Source organism: Molothrus ater, chromosome 14 (genome assembly GCF_012460135.2).
Source record: "Molothrus ater isolate BHLD 08-10-18 breed brown headed cowbird chromosome 14, BPBGC_Mater_1.1, whole genome shotgun sequence".
NCBI classification, from domain to species: Eukaryota; Metazoa; Chordata; class Aves; order Passeriformes; family Icteridae; genus Molothrus; species Molothrus ater.
Genome location: NC_050491.2, coordinates 9,940,448 through 9,963,157, shown reverse-complemented (window position 1 = coordinate 9,963,157; position 22,710 = coordinate 9,940,448). Strand labels below are relative to the sequence as shown.

The window sequence follows — 22,710 nt, the reverse complement described above, 5'->3', positions numbered from 1 at the left end:
CACCCAGCACAGCCTCAGCCCTCCTGCTTGGTTCTTACCCAGCCCAGCTGTTCCATGGTTTTTCACCATGTAACCTTTCCTTTAGCCTCATGCATTCCTTGTGCCCCTCCATTCATGTGCTCCTTCTCTCTGCTGCATGTACTGGGCTTTTAATGTTTTATTTTCCTGAGCACATACTTTTGATGACACAGATCATTCATCATCATCATCTATTTGAGGCAGCTCTAACGAACATGCAGATACTTAAACTTTGCTACTCACACTGCCAGCAACATTGACTTCACTCACACTGTTATCAGGAGTGCAAAGGCATTTAATAGAATATTTTTTCTCACTCACCATTGCTTTGATGAAATATAATAACCTTTACATAGAAACTGGCTGGGATTTCACCTGCAGTGAAACCTGCAGAGTTATAAGCATGAACTTTGGTGAATCAGAATTGCAATTAAATCTTGCTAAGCAACATCCTGCCCCCAACTTTTGAGTCAATCAATATTGGCTGAAGTCCTCATTTAGCTCTACGGAAGTACCTTTTACTGACATGACCAGAATATCTCAAATACTGATGTAAACTGATGTGAACAAAGACAACATCACATGCCATAAGTTTGCACCTTTATTTTTTAAAAATGAAATAGTCAAAGTACTTTCTTTTTCAAATATCGACACATAATATATTAACTTTCAATATTTACAGTGTGTTGCTGGGATGTTCTTGTAGAAAATGCATGCTTCTGGTCTGAAACCCAGAGCAAAATGCATCAGACCATTTAACTGCAGCCATATAACATAAACCTGTACAGTATCCAGTCACTATTCAGCACAGGAGTTAGAGCAGGAATAAAAAAATTGGGATCTATTGTTTCCTAGCAACGAGGCTGAGGCCATTATAACACAATTTCTGTAAGATCAGAACCTCTAACTGGTGTTAGACAGAAAGTGAAGATCTTGGCATACATTGTAAACATTTTTTACTGTTGATGAGAAAGCTAAAAAGGAACATTACTTTGACATATATTGTATGCTATGCTTCTCGTTCTTGTTTATTGACACTTCTGCCAGAAGAGTATGAAGATTTTAATGTTTTATCATGGTTCATACAAGTAAAATACTGTCAAGGACACAATCTGATATACTAACATTTATTAAAAGGCTAAAGTCCACCACGAGATCTAAGGAAAAACTGGAAATTGTCAAACACGTTTCCTTAGACAAATAATGGCAGGTGACAAATGCCCAGACAAATCCACAGCGAGTCCAACTCCACCATTCCCAGTTTCTGCCTGGAAGCGATTCCTCTGGCAGTCAGGGTGCTTTCAACCTGGTCATGTTTTGTATCAAGGAGAGGTTTCAATAGCAGCCAGCGTTTGATGGGCAAACCCCTGGGGCTGTTGGTGCAGCCTGAGCCGGGTGTCACCCGGGTGTCACCGCGCCGGATCGGCCGCACCCGGCGAACGCCCGGACACGCGGACGGACACCCCCGGGCACTGCCTGTCTCCTCTGGCTCGGCTGAACCGTGAGCTCCTCTGCCTAAACCACTTTCCCTTCTGGAACAGCACCTTGGCTTCCAACAGCTCACCTTGGAGGAGCCGCTGCCCCTGGCCCAGCCCTGGGGGCTCCGCGGGCAGGGGGTGCAGGGTGGGACCCCAGAGCACGGCCAGGGCACGAGGCCACCTCTGCCCAGGGCCAGCTGAGGGATCAAACCAGAGCGCTCCAACCACAGAGCCAAGGTGTGTATACCCACTTGCACATTGACCAGTTCATATATATTTATTTGGCTATGTTCTACATAGATATCTATATATATATATTTATAACTTTGAAATGTTCTAGATTTACTAAATAAATATGAAAGCAAAGGAAATGTTACTTGTACACACTATTTGTTTGGCGGTCATAAAAAATATAGCATGTATTTCTTATGGTAGGTACTTTGCTACAGGATAGTGTGCCATAGTGGATTTTATTTATTTTTATTTATTTTTATTTTATACTTTATTTTAATTATTTTATTTTATTTTTCCCTCTTTCAGAGCCTTGTTTGCAGTGCAGAATGCTAGCATCAAATTATCTGATCTAAATAACAGTAAAAATTTCCATGCTATTGTTTTTCTTTTTTCTCAATTGGGTCTCTAGGTTATAGTGCAAAATACAAAATTAAAAAAAGAAAAAAAAAAGAAAACGGAGAACTATATTAAAAAAAACCCAAGCCCACTGAGAAATTGCTCTAACTACTCAGGAAAAAAAATGGAGACTGAAATATTCCCTGCCTCCATCTGAGGTTGTTGATGAACAAGACTGTCCAAAGCTATTTGTTCATGTAGTTCTCACAAATCACTGCTGGCTGGCCCATGTGGAGCTGTGATATGACTTCAATCTCCCATGCTTGCTTTTTCAGCAATAACTTGTTTCTTGAGCACTGTCATCTCAACACAACATTTATATTTAGTTTCCTGAATTTAAGAAACTGTTATGACAAAGGCATTTTTTTGCTTTTGTAACTGGGCCATGTAATGTCATGTGACTCTTAATGAAACCATATTCTCATAAGAAATATTGTTCAAAATGCACCTTAGACTGCACCCAGGAAATGGGAAAATGCCAAATCTACTTTCAAAGACAAACTTTTAACACATTTAACTCTTTGACCTTTTGGCATAACATGAGAACAACAGTAATCAAGGCAGTATTAAAAACCACAGCTGTAGGTAATACAAAGTGCATTTCCTGCATATAATACAAATATAACTTTAAGAAACTAAAGGCACAAGCTAACTAAATATGTATTACATACTAGAAATGCACTGTTCAAGGTAACTCTAATAGCTCCAAATATTTGTTTATAATGGATATTTAAAGCAGTTTGAAAATGATCCTCATTAGTGAATTGCAAAAAAGTATAATTGCTTAAAATATAAGTAAAATAGACTCTAATATTGACATCTTGGATCAGTGATAAAATACATCATCACATTTATGAATGCACTCTCTATATACAATTCATAAATTATTCTTCCATTGATTAAAAGTGTATTAGAGGCTCAAGGATTTGAAGGTCCATTTTTAGGCTGGTGTGGAGGTATTCAAATTCTCTGTGATTTGATGGAAAATTACAGAAATCTGAGCTGTCAAACCTGGATGTTGCCAGCTCCCTGTTCTGTACATTAGTTAATGATGAGCCTGATCACGATGTGTATGTGCAGATTTTGGTCCACGGGTCCCCCTGGCTGGGGACAGAGGAGGATTTCAGGGGCCAGGCTCCCACTCAGCCTGATCCTGCACCCCCAAAGCTGCGCTGGCTCCCAGGGGAGCAAAAGGAATCTGGGAAGAGACTGTAATGGGCTGAGGCTGAGACCTGAGCTCAAACCCCAGGGAGGGGCTCAGATCTCAGGTGCCAATTCAGGCTCATCTCTAACTTGGGTACAGTCTGCTCCACTTGCCCAAAAACAAAGGAAAAAGAAAACTGGGGGGGGGAAAGACAGAAAGATAAAGAATGCACTTTGTTTGCTTCTGTAAATATGAGCAGAAATTGTTTCAATATATTTACTACGTTTGTTCTGAAAGAAATGTGCAATAAATTCATTGTTACGGATACACAGGCTCTATAACAAGACTTCTAGATCCCTCTGGAAAGCTGCTTGCCCGTCCCCCCCTCCCTGTGTGCCTGGCCCACCTCCTGAAAATCAGGTGTTTTAAAAATGACAAGCTGGAGGAAGGATCACCTACTCTGCTATGAAGTAACTGTGCCAGTAGTGCATGTTACTTTGGGAAATAAAAATTTCTGTCCATGCAATATAATGCTTTTCTATGTGCTCTAGATATTGAGCTGAAAAGTGAAGAGTCATCCCCAAAAGGTTCTATGTTTATCAACATATTTACTATCCACACTTAGGTTCATCAACTCCCAACCCACCAATCTTCTTCAGACTCGAAAAAATGAGTACTACAACAGGATTATTAATCTGAGATGAAAAGAATGTGATGTCTAAACCAAACAACACTGCACCTTCCAAATCATCTGAGTGAAGACAAGTCCTGGCCCAGTGACTATGGACAGGACTGATGATGCACAGCCTTACAGTGCTCTGTGAGGGCTCCCAGCTGGGGTGTCCCCAGAGCACTGGGTTAAAGCCCAGCCTGGAGCACACACGCCATTGGAGAGCCTCCTGAAGACGACAGTGCCCACTAAGCCTGCTTTAGCCACCCCATCTCTGGCTGAAGCCTGGCCAGCACAGCGCCACTGGCAGCTCTGTGTGTGCTGCCAGACCCCAGTATATCCCAGTGCTGAGCAAAACCCTGGGAGAGAGGCCTGACATGCACGGATGGGCACAATGTGGTGTTCAGCATGGAGCAGCTGGCAGGTGGCCATGGCTGAGCAAAGGCCATAGGAACATCTTTGTACGTACTGAATCCAACTCAAGTCAGATTTCCCAGGTTAGAAAATCCCTTTGCTTTTAACTGTGAGGAACATGTGTGGGGTTGGTGAGCAGCTGCAAAGTTTCCATACACAGTCTGGTTTCTGTATGCAATCCCTTGAACTTAGGGGAGATCTCACTGGGATAAAAGACACCCAGTAAATAAGGGTTGCAGAATCAGGCTCTGTAACCATTTAAATAACTGGTGAATTATTAAATCAACAGCAACAAAAAACTTGTGTTTCTTTAGGGGAAGGCAGAGCACGTGGCGCTCGCCCCTACCCCGCAGGGCTGTGCGGTGTCACCCTGGGCACCTCGCGCGCAGGTCGCGCAGCTCGGCTCGCAGGACTCTGCTTCTGAAATTTTTGAATACTGCCACACAAGAACTAAAAATTGTCACTGTCATCTCTCAAAGAGTTAAACAAACGATATTAAAATACCATCTTCTGTCACATTTAAAGGCAGTTGGATATGTTTTTTCCTCTATATTTATATATACAGAGTTCTGATCTAGAAAAACCAATACAATAAACCATTTTACGTTTAAAAACAGGCAGTCTTTGGTGACGCAAAGGCAGAGATTTTCTTTGTTACCTTCTGCCTATTTCACTCTGTCTCATGAAGTGAATATTATTGGCACTGTCAGAAAGTTCGAGATACTGCTCCACAGATAAAACAAAATATCCATCGTAGCCTTGTACCCGCCCAGTGCTTAAAAGCTGCTGTTTCTCTCCATCTGTCCACGCCCGAATTCCTTCTTCCCCCTCCTGCAGCCGCCTCTGCTCCTTAGTCCAGGCCTGAGCCACGGCTCGCTGCCTGGCTATCTCCAGGACGTGGTTCTTCTCCTCCTCCACCGTGGTTCCGTAGCGCACGTTGAAGCAGAGCGCGCCGTGCTGCAGCTGGATGTCGGCAAAGCGTCTAGTCCTGCCGTTGATCACCGACGTCATCTGCGACACCGTCACGTTGACGCCGTTCTCCAGGATGCGGCGCCCGCCGGTGCTGCCAATCAGGGCCAAATCTTCTTCCAAAGAGCCCAGCTTGATGAAGTAATGGGTGTCCCGGCCCTCAATGGTGAAATGCAGATTCTCCAGATAATGAGCGTTGTTGAGGATGGCAGCAATGCGCCGGCTGTCCTCGTTAGCCACCCCGATAATGTCAGCTGTCACTATACCGTCCTTTATAGCGAATTTGATGCCTTTTCCAAATACTGACGGAACAGCTGCAAATCTCAGTTGCTTCACTCCTTCAGAACACTTGCCATCACTATACCTGGGTGTCATAGGAAGTTGGTCTAAGGATATAAAGTTGCGGAGTTGCTTTTGTAGCTCACATTGAATACCAAGGATAGTCTGGAAAAGAAAACATCAGTCAAGTTTGCAGGCAAGGTACCTCACCCTACTCATCTCCTAATTGCTTAGAATGGCTCTTCAATTTGTTTGGAAAGTATAGTGTACACCTACAGAACCTGGACATATGCACAGGCGTTTTAATTGCTTATGGTAGTGCTTTCTGTCTCTTGGATTCCTTAATTTCTAGGAAACAAATGCAAACAACATATTTATCACAAATGCTATTTTTGTATTTGTTCTTTTTATTTTTCCTCCCTCTTGAATGGTTACTCTAATGGCTTTTATTTCAGCCCTTAGCAGTTCAGGGAAACCTGAATTCAAAGCTATGCCCTTTCATGTGGTTCTACTTAGTCTTTATGTGTTTAATTACATCTTCTGTAGAACTGTGGTAATGACTTTTATAGCCCATTCTTTAAGGAAAGCAGGTTGTGAAGGTCTTGAGACACTAGAACAATAGGCAAGTACGTCACATCTGTCGATCTTGCTCCCCACAGAGGCCAGAAGAAACCTCACTCCAAGCCCCTCATTGTCTTTTAACACTATCACTACATCTTTTCTGTGCCTTGGAAAAGCTTAACATCTCAGTGATAATTTTCCATGGACATGCTCCACATCTGGCATGAGCTCTGACCCTCCAGCCTTCTGCACTTGGTGAATGGTAACTGTCTTAAATGCTGGGAACATGAATGTGAGCTCTCAAATGCTCTATGCATCTCTTTCCTGACTACAATAGAGGAAAGGCATCTTTACAAAATCATGTTTTTTTGTTAACAGATGCTCATATGCAGAATGTGAATGCCTGCTCAGAATATCGGCAGTTGGTCCTGTTGCAGTCACATTGATTGCTGGACTCTGATAGCTGCTGTCTGGCTCTTTGTTACTGAAAACAAGCCCTGGAGTAAGGCTAAGATTTACAGGCCCCTTACAAATCCATAGCAGCATTTCTGTTTCCTGCAATAATTATGCAGAGCTACTGACTTGTAAAGCTGTTTATACCCTCAGTGATTTTCCACTGCTTGTGGCATCTTTGCTAACAAAGATGAAAATCTGCTGTTCTGGTTTTTTAATTCCATAAGATTTTCTGTGTTTTTTTTCAATATTCACAACAAATATTTTTACCCTTTTGTGTATTCTGCGCCTCAAATTTGGATATTTTCTCTATAAATAGCTGCAGATTTTCTTTACTGTGTTGCTAAAAGCTTCTCCTTGAACCTCTCCTCCACTGTGATGACAGTACATAATTGACAACATTAAAGCTTCTAGCACTTTTAAACAATTTGCTTTGCCTTATACGTTAAAAGATATAGTCACGTTTTTTCCTTGGTATCCAATATTTTCTATTAAAACTCCTTAATTTAGTATTAAAAGCAGCTGAAGAGAATGTTTGCTAACCTTTCCAGGATCCCACTCCTGGGTTTTTGTTTGAAGCTGTAGAAGTTCGTATGTTGTCCCCAAAGCTTCTATCTCTGGTTTTGGGAATCCAGGCAGCACGTTGTGCAACTGGAAACCAAACAGCTCTAGCCAACTTCCAATGTCTACAAAACAAGAAAAGGATGCTGGCAAAAAGGCCCATAAATCCTAGAAAAAGTGAGGGCTGTCTGCAGAAATTCCAGCTATGCAGAAATAATGATTTCACATCAATTTATGTTTCCTGCACTAGCTACAGCATTTACTGTAGCAAAGAAATTATTTGGTTACAAAGCATAGCTATACTAAAATCAATAGTGTTCCTTCTATCTGTTTGTAATAGAAAAAATTCAAATTAAGCTGCTTCCATTCTTCCCCTTATTTTAGCACTGAGAAAAGCAACAGAAGCAGCTATTAATTATTTTCTTGGTTACCATAAATGCTAGAGAAAACAGATCAAGCTCAGTAAGATGCAGTCTATTAAATAAATTACTTCAATAGATTTGAGATTAGAGACTTTTTGTATGCAAAAGATTTCCGGAATGTTGAATACATACCACAATTCAAGAGGAAGTTTTATTTTTGTTAGAGACATTTTCGTGAGAGACAGGGTACTTTTACCTGTTGTATACTTAGCAACATCTTGGATTTTGCCAACTGGGTAATTATTTTCAAACGAGTAGAGATTAAATGGTTGTGGGACAGCATTCAGGTGCTTCCATATACGGTGATTTGGTGTTGTCCACCGACCAGCAATGACATCATAGTCCCGCTGCCCCAGATGAACTAATTTAGTAAGAGGATCATAGAGTCCTCCATGAAAACCAATGATAACCTCGAAATCTGGATTAGTGTCCTGGTAGATCTCTCCATAAGGGGTGTACAAAATTTCTTTTATGACTTGGCCTCGACTGCTAAACACAGCTAGAGGCGTCCCAGTGTTATCACAAGCAACATAATATTCTTCTCCACTGCTTAATTCCATTGCAATGAGATGACCTTGCAGATCATAATATAGGGATGTTATTTCTGAGCTAGTGTGATTGTACAAGTGAGTAACTCTTATTGGGTTGGAGAGATCAGCATAAAAGAACTGTAAGTGTTGTCCTAGGCTTGATTTGCTTGCAACTCGTCTTCCAAGACCATCATAACAGTATTGCACAGTCCAGCCAGACACTTTGTTATACGCTTTGTTCAGCAAACCATTAGAGTTGTACTCAAAGATCTCATTGCCTCTTTGCCTGAGAAAGCCGTCTTCGTCCATTTTATATTGAATTTCCCCAAGCCTGGTAATGCGATCTCTCAGGTCGTATCTCAGAGGAGTGAGGCGCGCGCTGTTCCCGTGGCTCAGTAAGTTGATGTTGCCATTAAGGTCGTAGCTGTAGCGCCACTGGGTTTTATCATTCACAGACACAGTCTGGAGCTGACCATCAGCGTCATATTCATAAAAATACCTCGTAATGTTGGCATCTACACCCACACGTATGTCACAGATCACCATGCGACCCATGTTATCATACTGGATGGTCATCCAGTAAGCAATAGACTTGAGAATTTCATACTGTACTTCTATCACCTGACCATTGGCACTGAAGATTTTGGTATGCTTCATCACAGTGGTGGTTATCACTTGGTTTAAATCGTAATTAATGACACTGAATTTTCCAAATTGTTCAGTCCTGCCAGAAACATCGACGTAACGGTACAGATCTATGGGGAGGGGCGTCTCGTTGATCATGGCCTGCATGCTCGTGACACGGAAGTTGTTATAGCTGTAGTCAAATCGGGCATTTACAAGCCCTTCTTCACTAAACCTGAAGATTTGGCGACCAATAAGTGGACCTGTCCAAAACAGATATGGGAAAGAGGAAAAACAAGAAAAATAATGAATTATGTCCCTGGTTTACCTACCCTACAGATCTAGGACAGAGAGGACATGACCTCAGGTATGCCCTTTAGCCTTACTACTCCTTAGCTGTCTCAGAAAATACCATTAACTAAGAATATGTTAGATTGTTCTCTCACAAACCTTCATTAATGCTTGCTCTACAAATTATTTTTATTTTATTAATATTTGTTTAAATGAATGTTGTTTTATTCGTAATTATGATTTCTATTTACTTACAAGATAATTCTAAACTAAATTTATTTCACATGGTGATTTCCTTCCTCATGTAAGCAGTCCTTTTGAATTTATGTTATATTACAGTGTAAACAGGGAAACTTGAAAATACAAACAATAAACCAACTTGATTTAGTATTTAGCAAATATCCACACAGAGGAATAAAACCAACAAAACATCCTAAGAGCTATTCCATACCAAGCAATAAAAAGAAAACTGTATTTCATGTGGGACAGCTATATTCACCTATGGACACAGACACAGATATACACACATATTTTTCTGGTGAAACATAAAATATAAGAACTTGTAGACATAAAAATAATGGAATTTCATGCCAGGTAAGTGCGAGATCAGGGTGTTGCGAATGAGGAATGAGGAGACAAAAACTTTAGCAAAGCAGTCACAGTTAGACAAACCTGTTTGCCTGTATCTGATGGTACAGATGAACCCATCGTGCATTAAATGTATTGTTTTAATAACCCCAGAAGACTCCTCGTAGGTGAAGGTGACTTGCGTGGTGTCGTAGAGGATCTCGGAGAGCCGGGACTGTTTGGTGTACTTGTAGAGGACCCTGCGGCCCGTGCCGGGGTACAAGGTCTGCAGCAGCCGCCCGTCCCGGGCCAGGTCCTGGACGAAGGCGGCGCCGCTGTCGGGCGGGGTGTAGATGTTGCGGTAGTAGCCCACGGACAGCATGGTCTGCAGGGCGTGGCGCACCATGCTGGGCATCGTCACCGACTGCAGCGACTCCGACTGGTCGTACTCGAAGATGTAACGCCGCTGGCTGTGCAGCAGGAGCATCACCGACTGCAAGCAAACAGCAACGGCACGGTCAGGGGGGACCAGGCACATGGGGAGCCAGCTAGGGAGAGCCTGGAGCCTATGGAAATGCTGAAACAACCACTCACTCTTGTAGTTTGCTCTTACTGTCTGTACAATTCCAAGTGAAGCTTTCAGCTCCAGGAGACCTGGCCAGCAAGGTGGTACAAAACAGGAGGAGAATCATAGTAAGTCTAGAGGTAAGGGCCTCCAAACTGGAAGGCAGATGTGGCTCTCAGTAGCATTTCAGCCTCATGCTGACTTGCTATGTTGCTTTGAAATATTTAGGGCATCCTCTCAGGAAGCAAAAACAGAGGAACCTCTTCCTCACACACACAGGCAGAGCATTGGCACCGGCAGATGTGTCTAGAGGAGTGGGAAAGGGGAAATTTTGTGCATGTACAAGGTGTTTAGCTTTTATTGGCATTCTGCTTATCTCCAGCACAGACCTAGCCCTTTTTCTGTCTATCTTCTTTTAAATACACATGGCCCCAGAGTTCATAATATCTCCATGCCTACAGATGGATAAAAATACTCTGCAGATACTTTGGTGTGACTACTTCTATTGCTTATTTTTAATGTTTCCAGAGAATATAATTTCTGCACAGGTAATTGGTATTTGCCCTGTGTTGGTTAATTGTGGCTGATTAATAGAATCTGCTTTGCTTATCTGACAGATGAATGTGCAAGCACAGCAGACTTTTTCTATTGATAATTAAAGTTTGGGTTCTGTGTGCCTTCTCACCCACCATGGAAAGTCAACAGTGTCACAGAGCACAAGCTGACTGGTGAACAGTCACTGTTGAAACAAAGATATTGAAAGCACAGATTGAAAATGTATGGGGAGCTCTGTCACCTTCCCCCAGCTCTAGCAAGTGGCTTGGCTGGACCAGAGCACTGCACATTCCTTGCCTTGTCTGAGCTGTGCTGGAGCACCAACACTGCCCAGCTCTTAAGCCACAGCTCAAACCTACCAGGCACAAAAGCAAATTTGTCAGGCTTCTGCAGGACTGAGACATCATACAAAAGAAACCCTTACATGGAACAGCATGACTACTTTGTCATAGAGTAGTGGGGAAAGAAATCAGAAAAATAGGATCTTTTCCCCTCTAAGCTCAAAAATCTTCTCTGGGAAGGAAACACCTTAAGATCAGCCCTGCGGTGCGTTAAGTAACACTGGCCCTGAGCCACCTTTCTCTGACAAATAAAACAAATGCCCATTCAAAGGGCCAGAGATAGGCTCAGCCTTGGCCATCCTCTCTGCACCCCCAGCCCCCTGCCTGCCCAAGATGTGTCTCTTCCTGCCCTTGGCAAAAGACATCTGTCACCTGTACAGCAGCCAGAGAGCACCAACATATGGCACTCCAGCTCCCCCTCTGCCAACTGGTGACGGCAGACCTTCACACCCAGCCTTTTCTGATCGCTTTACTGCTGCTCCACCAACCATTTCCAACATGCACCGTGTTTATTTTGTTTCCACCTTCAGTCAAGAGTCTCCAGTCTGCAGTAAACCACTGGCTGAACTCTCTCCTAGCCCTGCTGTGACGCCTCTCTCTATATACTGCTCCCGTGCCTGTTTTTAAGCTGTCTGCCATTGACAGAGTATGAATAACAATATCAGAAACATCCCCAATATAACTTTAGTGCCCCTGTGTACCATTTTTACAGCACTTTGTAAAAGTGCTTTGGCTTTTTCACTATTGTCCAGGATAATAAAAAGATAGACAGTACAAGGGCTGGAGACTGAGTATCCTCTCAAGCCTATTAGAGGATACCATAAAGAGAAAAAAAAACTAATTCCCAATTCATCCTAATAACATTACAATAGATTTTTCAACACTGCACAAATTGGGTTCTAATTGTTTTAAAGGATTTCAGAGGGTAGCTCATAAAACATCCAAAAATCTGTCATTTTATTAAAGCAACCAGAGCCTGGTCAACCACATAATGATTGATGCCGTATGGCGTATCAAGACAAACAGCCAGTGGCCAATTACTGGGAGCTCTGCTGGGAATAGACAAATGCTGAGCATCACCACTAGATGTCATTTCTGTCCAACAGACACACACAGACACTCATCTGTTTTGTCTACCAGATTTTGGAAGTGAGTTTGGAGTATTCAGGAGATTTTATTGCAGTTTTAACTAATTGAGGAAAGTGACCAAACAAGAGGAACTGAATCTCATCAGTAAGAATTATTTACAAGGCTAATGTCATAGTGCTTTTTAAAATCTTATTTATTTGAGTTAATTTTCTAAGGGGCAGAGATTTTTGAAGGTGTACAATTAACACATCTAGTGATAAAAATGAAGAATTAAATAACTATGAATTGGAAGTGACCTATATAATTGATTTTTTTTAATGTAAGGAATTATTGGATCTTACAAGGCTTCAGAAAACCTTTAGCAATCATTACATAATTAACACAATGAGTTATTGACTTTAATGGAGCCACAAAGTTATATTTCAATGTCTAATTTTGACAGTGAATTAATCTTTCTTTGGCACAAGAAACAACAGTCACGGAAGTACATTAAATAGCTTGGAGATTATTGTCCATGGTGTGAATGACTTTCCATAATTTTAATGACAAGTTACAGCATTACCCAAGGCTACTACCCGAACCAGTAAGCTGTTGCCACTGCTTCTACAAGATCAGGATTTGGCCTTTTGTGTAGAATTCTAGAATAACAGTGTTAGTATATGACTTTATTTATAAGCTCATCATAAACTAAGAACAAACAAAGTGGTTCAGAAAGATAAGAAGCATACATCTTTCCAAAATTACAGTCCATTAGGTCCAAAGAAAAAAATAAGAGATTCCTCCAAAAGGCACATTGCCCAAATATTTGAAAGCTGTAGAAAATGCCTGTTTACTTGTAATTTGCTAAAGAGCATACAGACAAAAAAAGCCCTGACAAATTTATCTGAAACAAACTTCTGAAGCTCCTGGGGTTTGCCAATCTTGTTAACACATGCAAGAACCACATTGCATGCAGACAAGGAGGAATCACATTTCTATGCATTTTCCAGTCTTGATAATTTTTTTTCACTGGGTTAGGTTTAAGTTTTCTGAGGATCTTAAATATATTCAAAATAAGTACAGCACAGTTTATCTTAAAAGTACACATTGGGAACTCTTTAATATACAAGTAACTTCAAAGTCACTGGATTTCCTGTGTGGATTTCCTCCTATCAGTGTTACCTCTTCTGCCCCACACCTCCCATAGCCTTTTCCTGTGGTTTACAGGTTCAGACAAAATGTTCTGCTAACTCTGGGTGTATTGGATAGTCCAAGATGCTGCTATTTAAAAAACTTTGTATATGAGTTTGCACTGAGTACTGAAAGCTTTAAAAATACAGACTGGCTTTCTGGTTTTGAAAGACAAGACCAAACAAAATGTTACTACAGATGAAGATGGTCCTCCTTGGTTTGTACAATATTTATCTCCACATTTTGTGACCACTGCCTCTAGACATACATGGAACTTAAAATATTCAGGGAATTTAGATAAAAGTCACCAAAAAAGCAGAGCAATAACTCATTTCATATCAGTATTTCCCCCCAGAATGGCCCCCATAAATACTGCAGTAAGCTTTCTCCTCACAGGATCAATCCCTTGTTTAAAATACAGCCTTGAATAGGTAAGCTTGTGCTCATGGGTTCCTAATTTTGGCCTGAAAGAACTGTTTGTGGGGAGAAAATATTATCTTTCAGGACTGTTATCTTCTGACTTATCCAGAGCAGCAACATGATTTTCAGCAGTTTCTTCAGAACTTTCTTCAGAACTAAACTGTGTCAGGTTTGGGCAGGTGATATGTAGGTCTGAGCATATCCAGAGACATTTTTATCTAGTTATGTATTTCTATGCATTTTCTGTTTTAAAAGCCTTAAATACTCTTGCAAGAGGCAGCATTATAACATAGTTCAAAATATAATATAATAAATAAATATAATAAATAAATACAATATAGTAAATAAATATAAGAAACCAATGGTTTGGGTTTTTTTTTTTTTGCCTTGGCACAAACCCTACTTTTAAACTAACTTACCTTTTCTAGATATGTGTAACTCCATATTTTACCATCTGCCCATGTTCTGGAGACGATGTTCCCACTTGCATCATACTCCATTTTCTCAGTCCAGGTTCCTCTTTGGATGTAGGTGACCAATCCAGAGTGGGAATAAGTGATATTGACCTCATTGTACTTGCTGATGGGGGACCATAAAATGGGGCGTCCTGTCTGGTCGTACATGATTCGAAGCGTGAATTTCCGATGGTCATCATAAATCTTCCCTGTTCTGGTCACGTGGTCAAAGTCAATGGAGAGCAGGTTTCTGTTGTGGGTCTAAACACAGAGGTACAGTACAGTAAGAACACAATGCATCCTAAGCACAGCCAACACAGACAGGTCAGGCCTAATCAAAGTGAGCAATGCTTTAACTTTGTGAGCTGGGCCTTACTGAAGACAAGAAAAGAGAAAAGATTCAGATGAGAAACAGAAAAATTGTTCCTTGCACTCAGTGTTATTATATTTGGCATTACAAGATGTTTCCATGTGATAAACCCTCACCTCTGCTCTCACCTTTTCCTGAATTTTTCTTCCTTCTTCTCAGCTGTGGATCAAATTCTTGATTCCAGGCAAAGATGTGTAATTAAATCCACACAGTAAGAAAGATCTGCTATCTCACATCCTCTCTTGAGCACAGTTAACACTGACAGGTCAGCTGGTGCTCTGGGACAGCCCTCCCAGCCCAGGTCACATCCTGGTGCTGCAAAGGGCAGAGCTGACCCTGCTCACCAGTGTCCTCATGCCTCCTCACAAAGCCACCTCACTCCCAGACTCCTGAGATCCAGCAGTAGCCATGCCTGGTACTGGCCATGCTCCTTGTTGCTGCTCTCACCACACCTGGGACCAGCAACTTGCTGTGTCTGACAGGTGGAACACAGCCCAGTGCTCAATTTGAAATCAAGTTCAGAACTGAGTCAAACTCATGAAGACAGAATACATTTATCCAGTGCTATCATCATCTTTACAGGATGGCATCTTTAGATCATTCAGTCACTGGGAAGTCTCTATTAAACACCATTTAAATCTGATAAATAATTTAAGGAACCATAAAATATTGTTCATTGACATGTCTTTTTCAGATCAACGCTCAATGTGCTTGTTGCATTAATCTACCACATTTTATCTGATCACTCTGTTCCCATGAATAACTTCCTGACAGCACAGACAATGCCAGTGCAGGTGTCAGCACAGAGTGGGGCTCAGTGCTTGCTCCTCTCTGAGACCTGGAGGCACAGGCATGGAGTAAAGGGTTAATAAACCCTGGTAAATAATTCAAGATGTGATTAGAATGAACATTTCTTTTTTGTTCCTCTTTCTGTTTTTAGATACAAAATAATCTGAGAATCTAGAAGAAGCAGGTGTTCTTTCTTCAACTACAATTTCTGGAGTTTTATATACACACATGTCTAACTTTAATAGTGTTCATTTACAATAGCTGTAAAATACCTATATACCCCTGTAGACTGCTGTAACTATTACAATGTATGCTCTAATGATAGTTAAGGAGCCCAAGTAAAATGTGATGCTCAGTTCAACTACATTTGCTTGTATACAGACTGATGGTTTAAGTTTAATATAATATAATATATTTTTTAGCAAACTTCTTAAAATTTCTGGAATTTTTATTTTTCTTGGTGGAAAAATAACTGAAAAGCAAGCAGGAGGCATACCCTGTGTCTTATTCATTTATGTTCCGTGTACATGTTTAATGTTCTTATTGCTATTACTATCATTGTAGAATGCAGTTAGGAGAAAGAAGAGCCTTGAAAACAAATTGCTTGCAATCTGAATTTCAGAGACTATACAAAAAATAAGAATGAAAACCAAACAGAGGCAGAATTAGCAGTGAAGTGGAAAGCAGCAGTAATTGAAAACTCACAGAGTTAAAATAAGGTTAAAATACATCCCTCATATTGCACATTTTATGTCTCATTTGTTTACTTTCTTCTATTAAAGTGAAGTTTAACATCCTTCTCAAAGCAAGACAGGATCATAAATGGGTAGGAGGACTCATCTCAATGTTGCTATTGACAAGCTGATTTCAAATCCCAGTGGCTTCATAAGATGACTCCTCCAAGATACATAAACCATAGCAAGGAGCCCCCTGAGAGTGGCTGGAACTTGTGTTCTGCTATGAGCCAGGGAAAACTGGTTTCAGAAAGCAATGTCAGGTTGGAATACCAGCTAATGAAAATAGGGAGAAAATTCAGCTGACTTCAGTAATGTTAGAAGTACATAAAAAGATACATTTATTCTATATTTTTAAAACATTTGTTGACTCTACTTCCATTAGTTTTTACCTAGAAATTTTGCAGTGTAAATATCACATAAATGTGCACTTCTTTTGATTTAATTTCCACTCTGCCTGGTATGAAAGTCAGATGAGATAATTGCATTCTTTCCTTGTCTGTGTTTTGGTTTCAGCCAATGCAAACTCATACACCCTGGCAGAGGACTTAGTCCCATCTTTAGAATTTGCTGTAAGACTGGTAAATTTAGGGAGATCATTTGCTAAGTGCAATAATGAACATGGCTGTCAAAGCCTGAGTCTGCAGGACTTTTGAACTGAGGCCAGTGAGTTACTTTTGTTGTTGTTATTAAAAAAAAAAATTAAAAAAAGAGGAAAAAATTAAGACTGGCCAAGCATTCAATTTTCAATTTTGTAGACATTCAGTTATAAAACCTGGACTGCATCCAATGCCACGTTCCTCAAGTTATGCAAAAGTCAGGAGGGAGCAGAGCTGCATTCTAATCAGTGTATTACTATGCATCATGCTCATCAGATTTAACAGCAGTCTTTGCTTCATTTTTAGAAGTCAATTAAAATAGCAGTTCAATTGATAAAAACGAAGTCTTGCTAGATTAAGATTGATGTTAAAATGCCTGATTGTACATAGATTTATTATTAATATAAAATGCATACATGCCCACAGACTATTTTATATATGTTCAGGAAGTGCTGGGGCAAGCAGTTCTTCACTTAAAGGAAACTTGTGGTTAATTTCTGTTTCCCACATTGATTTAGACCCTGAGATAAAGTTAGATGACTGTTCCAGCATTTCAGTTAACTTACTTCTGTCCTATCTCCAGAGCAGGGTATTCACACCATGCAGAAATCCAATCTTTTAAAACCCAATATTTCCAGAATTATTCAAAACATGCTAACAGTGGCCTCTTTCCAAAACTGGAAATAACACTAATAGAGTCACATGCTTTCAAGATGGTTGCTAATTGCCAGTAGAATTAAAAAAGTTAGGACCAGGCAGATAAGGAAAAGCTTTATTCTCTTTCTTCTCTTCAAGTAGGTCATCCTTTATCTCATCTCCAGCTACCTGCCTTCTAATTTATACCTTTTAACAGTCAAAGCCATTTGTTTCACTGATGGTATCAGGACTGATTTCTAAGTAACATCTTTATACCTCATTTCTATGCTATTTTTTTCTCTCTTAGAAAAATCTTCCATTGTGCTGTTTTTTTTCTTTAACTGAGGGCTCCTGCAAGTCTGTTCATTTCCATTGAGAACTGCTCCAGTCCCCAGAGCTTTTCTTTACATGTATTTTCAAAGTTCAGCATAGTTCTTTCTGCCCTACATTACAAGCTTTCTAAAATACTTCCTATTGTGCCAGGCATAGCATATTAAGTGTTTAAATACTTTATTTTAAAAATATAAAAAGTTTTCAGAAGGTCTGTCCAGAATCTCATCCAGCATAATGACTTTCAATGCTACTATTTTTTTTCCCAGCAGTACTCAAGGATCTGTCCACAGCAAGCCCTAAATCCATTTCATTATTTGGTATACTGTTTCAAACACACTATAGGATGGTACTTTTGTTCCTGCTGTGCTGCATTTCCTTTAATCACCAAGAAAAGAGAGCTGTCTCTGGGTAGACTCCTTTGCTCTACTGTTCCAGCTCCTTCCATCTCCACTGACTCTCCATTCCACCAGCATACCATGCAGGCATCTCAGTGCTACAGATGAACTCCAGGATCCAGATATTTCTGCTATTCTCCAAAGTCCTTCATGGTCTTACCAGGCTCAGGAGTCCCTGTGTCCCTTTCTCTTGTGCCTGTTTACATGGTGTCTCCTTTGTGCAGAATACAATTGGACTTGATGATCTTAGAGGTCTTTTCAAATAGAAATGATTCTATAATTCTAACATTTCTCCTCCTTTCCACTCTAAAACCCTCCTGTTAGAGGAACCTGTGCTGTCCCACCAGGCTCCCTGAGAGCTCTCAGAACAACAATCCTAGAGCTCAGTACAGCCAGGACTGCAATAAAGGCAGCTGGCTTGTCCTTCTGAGCAGGCAGGGACAATTCCTAAGTCCCCTTGATCTTGGGTAGGTATAAAAAGACACAGCTTACAGAAATAATAATAAATTACTGTGTTGCTAGTGCATACTTTAGAAGGAGAAAGAGTAAAAGACATCAGCATACTAAAATTATTCTTACGCTTGTCTTTCGCCTTCCATCTTCTCTCTGGATGGAAGTGAAGGGGAAGGAGGAGGAATACATGAGTGGTTTTGTCCACCAACAGCCTATTCCAAAGGCAGGTCAATCAGTTGACCTCTTGATGCCTTCAGTGTTGCAATATTTCAACGAACATCTTATGCCTCCAGCCAGAATGCATTTAATCCTGAGCAATTTGTGAATTTCCTTTTTTTATTTGTTTTTTGCCAGGCAGTGTTAAAGATCACATAGAAACAAGTGAAAATGCAAAAGAAACTGCAGTCAATTTCAACAATAGAAAATACAAACTGCATAACTGCATAATGGAGAAACTCTGCAAGATGAAGTAGTTGTATTAAACAGAATTGTGATGAACAACCAGTCCCTGGCAATGTAAGCAGAATAGATGACTGATTACATCCTTTCTGTTTACCATTTTTTACATAAGATTCTTGTAGAAAAATGTGCCATCCTGTTATTTAAGCACAAAGTTACACAGAAAGCCTCCAACTGAGCAGGCAGCATGAGCCAAGGAAGCCACAGTTTGGATCCTGCCATCTTAACATGTTTGTCACAGTGCTAAGTTCAGCTGCCTCCCCAGACAGGGCTATGAGGCCTCACACTAATTTGGAGAGGAAGGAAGCAGGAAGTGGGCAAGAAGAACTAAAAGAAGCTTTTGCCTGCTTGCAAAATCCTAAAAAGTAACTGTGACTGTCAAATCTGAACAATGCCCTTTCAAACAGGTGTTTTACATACAGTGCCCAGTCTGGCCAGATCTTCCAAGTCTTGCATTTTTGATTGAGCAGTTCAAAAGCAAACAGATGGTACACTTTAAAAAATCTATAGTGTGGGATCTCAGCACATCATTCCTGATGTTCAGAGATGCCAGGAGAACCCTTGGGGGTCTCGAAAATCCTGGAATGTTGCCAAGAGTGTCTGGTGGCTTGATTTTGATCCATCCACAGAAATAACAAGAGTTTGAGGACAAGAGAATCACTTTAGAGTAAAAGGTGTAAAATAGACACGTTTAGAAAGTAAAATATAGATTTTAAGGTTTTTAGGTACAGGGGGGTTATGGAGACAAGATGGAGGGATCAGGGCGTGTCTTGTCCTTCTTCTTCCTTCTTCTTGTCCTCCATCTCCTGTGGTGATGTTGGCATTTGGGGATTGGTTTATGGTGAAGGTGCACTTGCCAACATGGGTGAAAAGCATTGGAAAATAAAGGTAAATATTGTGTACGTAGATATTAGTATAAAAAGACATGACCGCCCCGTGGGTGGTCAGAGAGTGCCTGTGACTGCTTGCAGATCAGACCTCTGTTGAGCAGACAGAAAATTTTGTAGATAAGAAATAATAAACAACCTGAAGACCGAAAAGCTGAAGAGTCCAGACTCATCCTTTAAAACGCGTGCCACCCAAGAACCACACTACCCGTGTCGGGGCAGAGACAGACAGCCGAACCCGACACTATAGTATCTCATAATCAAAATGAGATGGTTTTGATGTTGGTGGTTTTGACAATCCAGGGATTTTAATAACCATCTCTGTATTTTCAGAGCTAACAGGTGTACCTTCAGACAAAATTCCTATCCAGAAAGGTTGTAGTCAATAACACAATATTTTTAAGGCAAAAATTCCCAGTTGTACTATTGGTACAGGCATTTTAAGTGGTATTCATGTGAAAACCAGAACTGATTTAATAAAAAACCTGTTTAGCAAAGTAGCAATCTCTTTGAGCCATGGTGTTATGTAATTAAATGCTAAATGTTGACCATCTGTCATTGTACTCACAGGTAAAAATAAACCAACGATGCAATGTTAAAGCAAGTCTTTCTTGGAGCTGTGGTGTAACCCAGCCAGAGGGAGTTGGGGGTTTGAGAGCATGTGGCAGAGGGCAGAATTAATACACAGCCTGTCTGGATACACAGGGAGGCTCTACATCACTCTGAGTCCAAGGAAAGACACAAAAAACATGTCCTGCAAGAGGCTCTGCCCTGGGCAGCAGCTCAGCTCCCCCAGAAGAAAAAGGGTTGATCTGAGAGATGCAGAATGTGGCTCCAACTTTGCTGCTGTGCCAGAGTAACTATGCACTGTCCTCTGCTCACAGCTTCTTCCAAAGCCATAATTAAGTTCTTAGTTGAAAAAGAATGGGAAGAAAAGAACTAATTATGTCTTGAGGTCAAATCTTACAATCAAAATCAAACAGAGATCAAACAGCCCTGAGACTGTTGGAGGAGTTTGGTTTTGAAATTCATGGCTGGGGCCCACCACTGATACAAAATTTTCATTCTTATGAAGTCTAACATTTCAACATGATTTTACTTCGATGGCTTTCAAAGGGAACACTGCACTTACACAAGAGGAAGCCTTACCCTTAGCCTTCTCTCAAATGTAGAGATATTGCCTTTGGTCTGCTCCCTCCTTTGCCTCCATTCAATGAGATTTGAGTTATGCTCTCCAGGAAGGGAGATATTGCACTTCCCCAGCGTGGGGCTGACAACCCCTGCTAGAATGTGAGGTTCTGTGTTCAGAGTGATTTCCATGCCGCTGGCAAAGGTGACTCTCAGGGACCCATCTGGGCTGATCCGGTAGATGTTCTGTGTGTTATCTGTCAAAAAACAACAAAAATCAGGGAACAGAGAGAAGTGCAGATCTCCAGATTTATAAACCAAATTTTAGGCACAGCAGGGCTCAGTTTGTAACCCGTGGAGGTTACAGACAGCTGAGCCCCAACCTCAGTGTGAGTTTTGCAAGCTGTAACCTCCAGGCCTTCCCAAGTCTGAAGAGCTTTTTATTACATTTGGCCTGATCATTTCCATTGTGAAGGTTTTCTACAGCAGGAATAAAGGATTTTTGCTTTCAGCTTAAAAGTATATAAAACCATTAGCTGAGTACTGACCACAAATATTGTGGTGATCTTAGCATGTTGCAGAAAACAACAAGGAAAATGTACAGCTTAAACAACTGCAAGAGTATCTGAGGTCAAACAAGAAAGCTGGTTTCCAAATATCTAGGATGACAGCCAGTCTCCCATTCTGTCCCTTTTCCCTGTGTCACTGTACAAAAGGCTCATCCTCTTCCCCACTAGCAGCAGGACCCAGGGCTGAGGCACAAGGATGATCAGCCACAAGGCTGAAGCTTGGTGCAACAGAACAACTGGGAAGTGACTGTGGCCAGAAAAATCAATGGATCAGCAGTGGTGGCACAGTGAGCAGCTCCAGGGGCTCAGGACTGTGCCACAGAGGGCTGTTAAGGGAGCTGGGGTGACCCAACACAGCCTCCCTCTCCTCCCCAAAACTACCAGAAGTGTGTGGAGGGTCCAGAGCAGGTCTCCACTGAGAGTAAATGAAGGCAACAGACACTGGAGCTCCTTTCCCTTGCCTGGGCAGTGCGATTCCTCCTCTGCAGGCAGAGCTGTGCCACACTGGCATCTGCTCAGGCTGGGATATGGAGGTCCCTGCAGCTCAGCTGCCAGGGGGAACTCCAACATGAGCCTGAGTTTAGTGCTAACATACAAAACAAATGTCTCACCCTTACTGAACTCACTCCAGCTAGGGAGTATCCAAAGCATCCTTTTTTTTTAAGCCAGTCCACATGGAAGTAACTGGTCCAGCTCTTGAGATGTGAGTACAAGGAAAATAGTAGGGTATGCCAGAAAGTAAAGATAATTGGATGTAAGGATATCACATCTGACTGGCTGTTCACAGGGTGCTTTGTGCTAGTTTTTCAGAGATATGTAAACATGTAAATTATATGAATTTATGAGACTCATACAATAATAACTATAGTTGTTAATTTCTGGCACTGCCTGTTGTGTGCAAGCACTTTCCTGAGACAGACTTTGATAATTTAACAACTTTGAAGAGTTTCAGATTTAAGGACAGACAGATCAGGCAGCAGACGGTGCAGAGAGCAGATGGAGTCACTTGGACAAAGCCTAGCAGGTGACAGAACTATATAATTATTTCTATTTATGCAGTGCTGTCTCTACCACACAATAGTAAAGAGGAATGCATGGGTATCTTTTGAGGTGAGTTCTTCCTAGTTTTTTCTTATAGATCAAAACTTGAGA

At 41.1% G+C, this 22,710-nt stretch overlaps 1 protein-coding gene across 2 annotated transcripts in view; it reads right to left on the bottom strand.

The window, feature by feature from the left end:
* Window positions 1-601: 601 nt before the first annotated feature.
* Window positions 602-22,710, bottom strand: part of TENM1 (teneurin transmembrane protein 1) — a 661,862-nt gene continuing 639,753 nt past the window's right edge. For both annotated transcript variants that reach the window (XM_036401914.1, XM_036401915.2), the window contains 6 exons: window positions 21,011-21,246; window positions 14,171-14,467; window positions 9,717-10,104; window positions 7,796-9,016; window positions 7,160-7,302; window positions 602-5,767 (listed from right to left, as the gene is read on the bottom strand). In XM_036401914.1, coding sequence (XP_036257807.1) covers window positions 5,009-5,767; window positions 7,160-7,302; window positions 7,796-9,016; window positions 9,717-10,104; window positions 14,171-14,467; window positions 21,011-21,246 — 3,044 coding nt within the window. In that variant the 3' untranslated portion in view covers window positions 602-5,008. The remainder of the gene's footprint in view (window positions 5,768-7,159; window positions 7,303-7,795; window positions 9,017-9,716; window positions 10,105-14,170; window positions 14,468-21,010; window positions 21,247-22,710) is intronic.